Genomic DNA, 9,963 nt, shown 5'->3' with positions numbered 1-9,963 from the left:
AGGAATCGGATGGCGGAGGGGGAGAAGCTGTTCCTGAATCACTGAGTGTGTGTCCTCCCCGATGGTAGTGATGAGGAGAGGGCAGGTCTCACTGATGGATGCTGTCTTCCAGAGACCCGGTGTCTGAGAGCGGCAGGGCCGGACGGGTAGCTGGACTGGGACGTCTGGACACTCACTCAGAATGGGACTCCGGTCCAGGGAGCGGAGTGAATCCCGGGGGGGCCGGACTCCGGTCCCGGGAGCGGGGTGAATCCCGGAGGGATGAAATTGCTGCCATTGAACGAGCACCCACCCGCTACCGTGATTCACAGACCTAAACCAAGGTTTGGAACGACAAGTGGAGATAGCTGGCTGCTCAAAACCTGACAGCTTCTAAACGGCCAACCCTTTATTTGCAGACAGAGATAGTGAATTGGTTAGTAGACAGGAAGCAAAGAGTTTTTGAGGATGTAACTAGTAGAGCGGATAGGGGAGAACCAGTGGATGTGGTATATTTGGATTTTCAAAAGGCTTTTGACAAGGTCCCACACGAGATTAGTGTGCAAACTTAAAGCACACGGTATTGGGGGTAAGGTATTGATGTGGATAGAGAATTGGTTGGCAGACAGGAAGCAAAGAATGGGAATAAACGGGACCTTTTCAGAATGGCAGGCGGTGACTAGTGGGGTACCGCAAGGCTCAGTGCTGAGACCCCAGTTGTTTACAATATATATTAATGACTTGGATGAGGGAATTGAATGCAGCATCTCCAAGTTTGCAGATGACACGAAGCTGGGCGGCAGTGTTAGCTGTGAGGAGGATGCTAAGAGGATGCAGGGTGACTTGGATAGGTTGGGTGAGTGGGCAAATTCATGGCAGATGCAATTTAATGTGGATAAATGTGAAGTTATCCACTTTGGTGGCAAAAACAGGAAAACAGATTATTATCTGAATGGTGGCCGATTAGGAAAAGGGGAGGTGCAACAAGACCTGGGTGTCATTATACACCAGTCATTGAAAGTGGGCATGCAGGTACAGCAGGCGGTGAAAAAGGCGAATGGTATGCTGGCATTTATAGCGAGAGGATTCGAGTACAGGAGGAGGGAGGTACTACTGCAGTTGTACAAGGCCTTGGTGAGACCACACCTGGAGTATTGTGTGCAGTTTTGGTCCCCTAATCTGCGGAAAGACATTCTTGCCATAGAGGGAGTACAGAGAAGGTTCACCAGATTGATTACTGGGATGGCAGGACTTTCATATGAAGAAAGACTGGATGAACTGGGCTTGTACTCATTGGAATTTAGAAGATTGAGGGGGGATCTTATTGAAACATATAAAATTCTAAAGGGATTAGACAGGCTAGATGCAGGAAGATTGTTCCCGATGTTGGGGAAGTCCAGAACGAGGGGTCACAGTTTAAGGATAAAGGGGAAGCCTTTTAGGACCGAGATGATGAAAAACTTCTTCACACAGAGAGTGATGAATCTGTGGAATTCTCTGCCACAGGAAACAGTTGAGGCCAGTTCATTGGCTATATTTAAGAGGGAGTTAGATATGGCCCTTGTGGCTAAAGGGATCAGGGGGTATGGAGGGAAGGCTGGTACAGGGTTCTGAGTTGGATGATCAGCCATGATCATACTGAATGGTGGTGCAGGCTCGAAGGGCCGAATGGCCTACTCCTGCACCTATTTTCTATGTTTCAGACAGGGGCTCGGGTGTGCCCAAATTCAGACAATCAAATCTGCCTCACCTTTTGACCGTGGCTGATTTTAAAGATTAGCTTTACTTATCACATGTACATTAAAAAACCCATTTTGTCACCACTCAGAAACAGTCTGAGGCTGTGCTGGGGGCAGCCTGCAAGTGTGATCATGCTTCCGGCGCCAACCAAGCAGGTCTACAGCTCACTAACCCTAACCTTGGAATGTGGAAGGACACCAAGCACCCGGAGGAAATCCTACGTGGACACGGGGAGAATGAACAAACTCCGTACTGACAGCGGTGGGAACTGAACGTGGTCAATGGTTCTGTGACAGGGCTGTGCCAACTGCTAGGTTACCATGCCACCTCTAGAGGGGCAATCTTCATGGTGATCTCAGGAAGTGACGGCACACACGCTGGCGGGGGGGGGGGAGCAGTAACTCCCCAAACAAGCACCCCCCCCCACTGCTCTGCTCAGCTTTTTCCCCTTTATACTTTATTGTCGCCAAACGATTGATTACTAGAACGTACAATCATCACAACGATATTTGATTCTGCGCTTCCCGCTCCCTGGAGTACAAATCAACAGCAACTATTAAAAATTTAAATTATAAATCATAAATAGAAAATAGAAGAATGGAAAGTAAGGTAGTGCAAAAAAACCGAGAGGCAGGTCCGGATATTTGGAGGGTACGGCCCAGATCCGGGTCAGGATCCGTTCAGCAGTCTTATCACAGTTGGAAAGAAGCTGTTCCCAAATCTGGCCGTACGAGTCTTCAAGCTCCTGAGCCTTCTCCTGGAGGGAAGAGGGACGGAAAGTGTGTTGACTGGGTGGGTCGTGTCCTTGATTATCCTGGCAGCAGGGTCAGTTTCTCTCTCACAGAAGCTGTCAGGAGACCTCATTGTTTCCCTCCCCACACCTACGACAGGATCAACCATAAAACAGTCAAACTATTCTGAAAAAAAAAATCCCAGATTATTGCTCAAACTGTTTTTTTATTTAACTTAACGCGGCAAACAGGAACGAGCGTTAGTTTGGTGCCTGTGACCTGAGAGTGGGTGATGGTCGGTTTTGAGGTTCATTGCCTCCGAACTCTGCTTTGTGTAATGATCAATGGCCCCACAACCTCTCCCGGTTGGGGAACACGTCCCTCCATCACACCTCAGCGCCTGACCTGTGCTGCACATTGCACAGAGCAAGATGCGTGTGATAAAGATCAGATCACTGGTTCTGGTGATGTTTGCTCCAGGATAGATGTTAGTATAGATTACACCTCCCCTTCTTTAGGAAGCAGAGGATCCAGGAACTCCAGTGGAAGTCCCAACTGAAATCAGGGGGGTTAATCCATTGCCTCTTCACCTGACATGACCGACAGCAGACAGCAAGCTGCAACGCTTGCTCCCCGGTGGGAGTCCGACCAGGGAAACTTTCGCAGGACCACAGAAACCCAAACTGGACACTGAAACCAGAACCAATGCAATAAGTATTGAGACAACATTGACAAACAAAAACACACCACACCCCGAGAGACGAGTTAACCAAGGCCACTGTCGACCCTGAAAACAGAATGCACCTCGCACTTTATGTCAACCCGTCAAACTCCAGGCCACGTCACTCAGGGACATTATTTTGTTACTGGATGTATGTGCTATTGTACCATGTTTTGGTATACGTTGTGCTATGTGTTGCTGGTAATGTGTTTTCCATCCTGGCCCTGGGAGAATGCTGTTTAGTTTGGCTGTATTCATGCACTGTTGAATGATAATTAAACTTGAATTTGTTTTGCACCTTGGCTCCAGAAAGATTATGTTTTGTTTAGCTGTATACACATGAATGACAATAAACCTGAACTTGAAAACCAGCAACTCACAACCAAGAGGTTCAACATTTCAAAGCAAAGCAGAACTCTGTCACTCTAACATTTTGGCGGCAGGGTGAAGTTCAGAGAGTTCTAAATACTCTGGGAGGATCATGCTGGAATTAGTTGTGTCTGAAGAGTTTAATCCCCATCCAATTCCAGAGGTGGAAGAACACATAGACGGGAATGGTGATGGGGAGTAACAGGCTGTAGAAGCAGACACTGGCCACACTGGTACAACCTTGCGGAAACCCCTCGTCAAACGCTGCAGAATACAACAATCCCGCAAGAGACATCAGGGGAACGAGTACGGTCAGTGTGGACAGGTGCACGGGCATCATCCTGCAGGGTGTCGAGGAAATGATCATGCGGACCACAGTCTCCCACAGGTGTCCCCTCCACTCCTCACTGCTGGGAACTTTCTTCAGCCTTGCTGCCGTCTTCACTTTTCTGAATTAATGTGGCCTCCTGTGGGATCATGTTGGGAATGCCGTCAATGACCGGATAGGCTATCCCGAGCTCATCGTTGATCAGCTGATTGGTGGACTCCTCATACCTGCAGATGTGACAGACAGGGATTTGAAGAGGTAAGTGTAGATTCATAATAGACAGAAGTAACAAAAGGCATACAAAGGTTAGCGATTACAATACTGTTAATGATTACAAATTAAGATAGTTATTACTATCTTCTATGCACCCAATTCCCTGGGGGGGGGGGGCCTGCTCCCGGAAATCCCGCACTGAACCCATCTTGGTCGCATGCTGCCTCTCTAAGGACACCCTGGCATGAATGTAGCCCCAGAAAAGGGACAGGCAGTTAGCTCAGACACAGCCCTTGACAGCTCACTGCCTGGACATCTTGGCCAGGCCAGGAGCAAAAATTCAACTTTGAATGCCTAAAAACCTAAACTTATGAAGGAGCAAGTTAAAGAACAAAAAAGTTATAAAAGAGCATTCAGGTATCGATGGGAGGGTCTCATCCCAAAACCACAACCGTTTATTCATCTCCAGAGATGCTGCCCGGCCTGCTGAATTTCTCCGGCATGTTGTGTGTGTTGCTCTGGATTTCCAGCATCTGCAGCATCTCTTGTGCTAATGTACAAATTGTCCCAAAAGATAACGTGCCAATGAACAGTTCCAGAAGATTGAGATGCTCAGGATCAAAGGTGACTTGGTTCAGTGGATTCAGAATTTTTGCCCACAGAAGACAGAGTGGGGTTGAAGCTCGTTATCCTCCCTGGAGGTCTGAGGCCAGTGGGGTTCCACAGGGCACCTCTGTCATTTATGATGTATATCAGTGACTTGGATACAAATGTGGAGGATGGGTTGGTAAGTTTGAAGACAACACAAAGAATGGCAGAGGTTTTGGTGAAAAGGCTACAACAGGGTACAGAGCAGCTACAGACGAAACCTTCACTGCTTCGGTCAACCACAGATGTTACGTCCCAGCTACCCACTAGATACACAAGCCTAGGCAGTACAATGTACGCAAGCCGGGGCAGTACGACACACGCAAGCCGGGGCAGTACGACACACGCAAGCCTGGGCAGTACCATATACGCAAGCCGGGGCAGTACGACACACGCAAGCCGGGGCAGTACGACACACGCAAGCCGGGGCAGTACGACGTACGCAAGCCGGGGCAGTACGACGTACGCAAGCCGGGGCAGTACGGTGTACGCAAGCCGGGGCAGTACGGTGTACGCAAGCCGGGGCAGTACCACGTACGCAAGCCTGGGCAGTACAATACAGAGAGCAAGTTGCTCCCCGTGCAGCAGGGTCCCCCTCTCCTCACAGCTGATGAACCCAAAGGAACGGCAGAGACCGATACAGTTTGGTACAACAGCGTTGCAGGAGTTGCCAGTCAGCATTGAACTCAATGTAGGACTGCCTTAGGAACTCCAGCTCTGGATTTTTCCCTCGGGATTTACTCCCGAAGCCTTCCCCTCGAGTGGGTATAACCAAATTGCAGCAGAGGTTTGAGATCAGCGTTTTCTCCTAGACGAGCTGCCAGCCATGTCTGACGGGTCCCTCCTGCCCAAAGTGACTGGTTTTAAGGAGCCATCTCCCGTCAGTAGAAATGGTTCCACTGACCTTAGTAGCTAAGCCACGCGCGAAGGCCAGGAGTTGGCCTGGTTGTCAGAGGCTATTTGGGACTCATGCCATTGGGAGTATTTAATCAGCAGTGGGAGCTTGTCCCCATTACACCCCCTGACCCAGTGAATACCCCCAACATCCTTCATCAGGTCCACGGTGTCGGGCTGAAAGGAGGTGTGGAAATGATGTTGAACAGTGACACTCACAGCCAACCAGCACAACGTCCCTCTCCATCATTGCATTCCTTTCACACAAATCTGACCAAACAGAGGTCTCCGAGCACAAGATGCCGAAATCCAGAGCCCCACACACACACACACACACACACACACACATTGCAGGAGTAGCTCGGCAGGCCAGGCAGCATCAATGGAAATGGCGTTTCAGGCCGAGACCCTTCTTCCAGACTAGATAGGGTGAGATGCCAGAATGAGAAGACTAGGGGTGGGGCGGGTAAGGAGGGCAAGCAAGAAGATGATAGGTGAGCATCTTCCCCAGGGTGGGTGGGAAAGGTAAAGGGCTGGAGAGGACCCAGGGAGAGGTGTAGGTAGGTGAGAAGAGTAAAAAGGACACTGTGGAATTGAAGAAGGGGCAGAGGAAAATTACCAGAAGAGGAGATCAATGTTCATGCCGTCAGGTCGGAGGATACCTGAATGGAATACGAGGCGTTGTTTCTCCAACCTGAGAGTGGCCTCATTATAGCAGAAGAGGAGGACGTGGGCTGACACATTGGAACAGGGATGGGGATAGGAATTGAAGCGGTTATCCACTGAGAAATTTCGCTTTTGGTGGATGGAGCGGAGGTGCTCGACAACCTGATAACATGAACATCGATTTCTCCTTCTAGTAATTTTCTGCTTCCCTCTTATTCTGTTCTGCACTGTGGCCTCTCACCTCTTCTCCTCACCTACCTATCACCTCCCTTTTCCATTTTCCCACATTCCACTCTCCTTTCAGATTCTTCTTTAACTTTTCCACCTATCACCCCAGCTTCTTACTTCATCCCCCTCCCCTCTCAACTGGCTTCACCTATCACCTGGCAGCTTGTCCTCTGTCCCCTCTCTCCACCTTCTCATTCCGGCTTCTTCCTCCTTCCTATCCAGTCCTGAAGAAGGGTCTCGGCCCGAAACGTCGACTGATTAATTAATTTCCATTGCCGCTGCCTGATCTGCCGAATTCATCCAGCATTTAGTGCGTTGCTCCAGAATCTCCTCGCTGGCCACCCCCGGGTTCACTGAATCGCTCCCCTCCTGTCTTGTGCAGACACGGGTCCTCGATCCCCCACCTTCACCCTCGACCCCATGCACCGGGCACGGCACGACACGACCTTGCTCACGGAACCCCGCGGCCCAACCGACCTCAGGCGCTTCCGGGACAGCGGGCAGACGAGGTAGGCGAGCAGTTCGGGGTCGATGCGGGGTTGGGGGTTCGGCCCTTGGCCCTTCCCTGGGCCGGTGCCCAGCCCGCGAACTCCCCGCACAATCCCGAGCCCGCTCCGAGCCGCCGCCCCCAGCATGGCCGCACTCACCGCTGCACTTCCGGTTCCGCATCCGGGTAACCCCCCCTCCCGGTGCCGTCACGGCACCGCCCACTTAAAGGGACAAGTACCCACCGCGGGCTAGGCCATTCAGCCCTTCCAGCCGCGGTTGGCCCTGCTCCATCCCCGGCAGTGCTTATTCACAGACTCCTTCCTTTCTCCATTCATCATCACTGACATTCCCCTTCCTCCATTCCCGAGACCACCCCCATCTCAAGGACACAGGTGTAGAATGTAAAACAGTACCGCACACGACAGGCTCTTTAACCCACCACTAAAACAATTACATTAGAATCCAAATGGCTAATGGATCTCTTCTGCTTACACAATATCCCTATCCCTCCATTTTCCTCACATTCATGTGCCTACCTAAAGGCCTCTTAAAGGTCCCTAATGTAGCTGCCTCTACTCCCACCCCAGGTAGTGCATACCAGGCACCCATCACTCTAATTTGCCCCTCACATCTTCTTTGAAATTACCCCTTACCTTAAATGCCTGTTCTTTTGTATTAGACAACCCTGTCAACCCTGGGAAAAGGATACTGTCTGTCTATTCTATCTATGCCTCCCATAATCTTATAAACCTCTATTAATTTCCTTTCAGGCTCTGCTGTTCCGGAGAAAACAAACAAATTTATCCAAACTCTCATGGTAGCACATGCTTTCTAATCCAGACAGCATCCTGGTAAACCTCTTCTGCCCCCTCTCCAGAGGCTCAGAGTCTTTCCTGTAATGAGGTGACCAGAACTGTATGCAATACTCCAGATGCGGTCTAACGAGAGTTTTAAAAAGCTGCAACGAGTTTCAAAGGAGAAGTCTTTGCACTCAGCTACAACATTCTGCCCAGAATGGACAGGAGGAGTCATCTCTGTACAACAGAAGGAAATAAGAAATAGGAGCAAGAGAAGATCACCTGGCCTTCAAGCCTTATTCTCAGTTCAGAGTAAATTTATTATCAGTATGTCCCTGGCAGGGGAAGATGTCAGCAGTATACTGGACATTCAAGAGTGTCAGGGAAGTGAACAATGTTTAGTGAAAATTATGACTGAGAAGGTGCTCAGGAAGCTTAATGGTCTGAGGGTGGATAAATCTCCTGGACCTGATGGAATGTGCCCTCGGGTTCTGGAGGAAGTAGATGGAGAGAATGCGGAGGCATTAATGATGATCTTTCAAGGATTGCTAGATTCTGGCATTGCACCGGATGACTGAAAAATTGCAAATGTCAGCCCATGATTGAATGGCAGGGCAGACTTGATGGGCCAAATGGCCTTCTTCTGCTCCTATAGCTTATGGTCTTACAGTACGGTATTAAGGCATTCGTTAGTCTTGCGAGACCAGGCCTGGGCAAGGTTGTATGGAAGACTGGCAGATGCCCATGCTGCAAGTCTTCCCTCTCCACAACACTGATGTTGTCCAAGGGAAGGGCAAGGACCGATACAGTTTGTCTGGGCAGAATGCCAAGACTTCTCCTTTGAAACTCGTTGCAGCTTTTTAAGTGCCTTGCTCAAGGACACAACACACTGCCTCGGCTGGGGCTCGAACTCACGACCTTCAGCTCGCTAGTCGAATGCCTTATCCACTTGGCCACGTGCCCACAACAGTCACCATATACAACCCTGAGATTCATTTTCTTGTGGGCATTTAGAAAGAAACACAACAGAATCAACAAAAAGCTGGACACAACAACGACAGATAAACCAGTGTGCAAAAGACAAAAAAACTGTGCAAATACAAAAAGAAAACAAAATGATTATAATAGTAAAATATAACAAAAGCAATAAACACTCTCGCTATACCCATACCAATGTATTCTTTTGGCAAATCGATACGGAAATTTTACAACAAAAAAGTAAAACTGAAATGATAAATTTTAGAAAACACTATGCACACTTGAACACACTTAGATTAACACCACCCAGGGCAGGAGGAGGAAGAGAAATAACAGACATGAAACATTTATATCAACAAAAACAGGATTCATCACTCCACATGAGCATATGCAATTCTGATAAGCAGTACTCACCAGTACACTTACTGTAAATGAGAACACAACCCAGGAAAGCAAAGAAATTATCACCACTGAAGAAAACGTTAACAAATGGAAGATCATGACCCTCCATGGAGAACATCCCCACAATCTGAGCAGACTAGATGTCAACAAGGAAGCGTCAAATGCCCGGCTCAGAGTTGGAGACCTCGTCCCAAAAACATTGTGGCCTTACAGGGCCAGGAGCTTAACAAAACAAAAATCAAACATGCAAAATGAAAGAACAACAAATTCAAGATGATAAATGCAGAAAATGCCGAGAGAAACCAGAAACAACCCAACACATTACAGATTCCCGCAGCAGTTTAACACAATCTGATTACTTACGCTGGCAATATCAAGTAGCAAACATCGTTCATCATAATCTTGCTTTAAATGACAAACTCATAAAAGGCACCAAACCTTACTATAAACACAAGCCTGATCCTGTTTTAGAATCAGAATCCTACAAACTATGTTACAGCTGATCCATTTTTACAGATAGGTCAATCTGTAATAACCGTCTGGATATAATACTATCCGATAAACAAGAAAGAACAACTTAATAGATACAGTATAGCCATTCCAAACACACACACAACATACAGAAGGCAATAAGTGAAAAGCACTAGAAATATGCTGAACTAAAAGAGGAAATTGAAAGACTATGGAACATGAACAGGGTATATATTGTCCCAATAGTAATATCTACAACTGGTATCATCCCAAAGTCACTACACAATAGCATTAAACAATTAGGCCTAC

General features: G+C 48.3%; 1 protein-coding gene across 2 annotated transcripts; it reads right to left on the bottom strand.

Moving 5' to 3' along the window:
• Positions 1-2,656: 2,656 nt before the first annotated feature.
• zgc:162634 (uncharacterized protein LOC555881 homolog) lies at positions 2,657-7,158 on the bottom strand. Of its 2 annotated transcripts, none has more exons than XM_063061572.1 (2): positions 6,673-6,912; positions 2,657-4,095 (listed from the first exon to the last, which is right to left on the bottom strand). In XM_063061572.1, exon 2 carries the CDS (start codon positions 3,905-3,907, stop codon positions 3,662-3,664), a length of 246 nt encoding a protein of 81 aa, XP_062917642.1. In that variant the 5' UTR covers positions 3,908-4,095; positions 6,673-6,912; the 3' UTR covers positions 2,657-3,661. The 2 variants fall into 2 exon arrangements, with proteins under 2 accessions (XP_062917642.1, XP_062917641.1); XM_063061571.1 differs by lacking the exon at positions 6,673-6,912 and adding an exon at positions 6,995-7,158 and having other exon boundaries at positions 3,805-4,095.
• Positions 7,159-9,963: the final 2,805 nt, after the last annotated feature.

Source organism: Mobula hypostoma, chromosome 11, assembly GCF_963921235.1.
Source record: "Mobula hypostoma chromosome 11, sMobHyp1.1, whole genome shotgun sequence".
NCBI classification, from domain to species: Eukaryota; Metazoa; Chordata; class Chondrichthyes; order Myliobatiformes; family Myliobatidae; genus Mobula; species Mobula hypostoma.
Note: the sequence above shows the minus strand (reverse complement) of the source record. Positions and strands in the feature narration are given on the sequence as shown.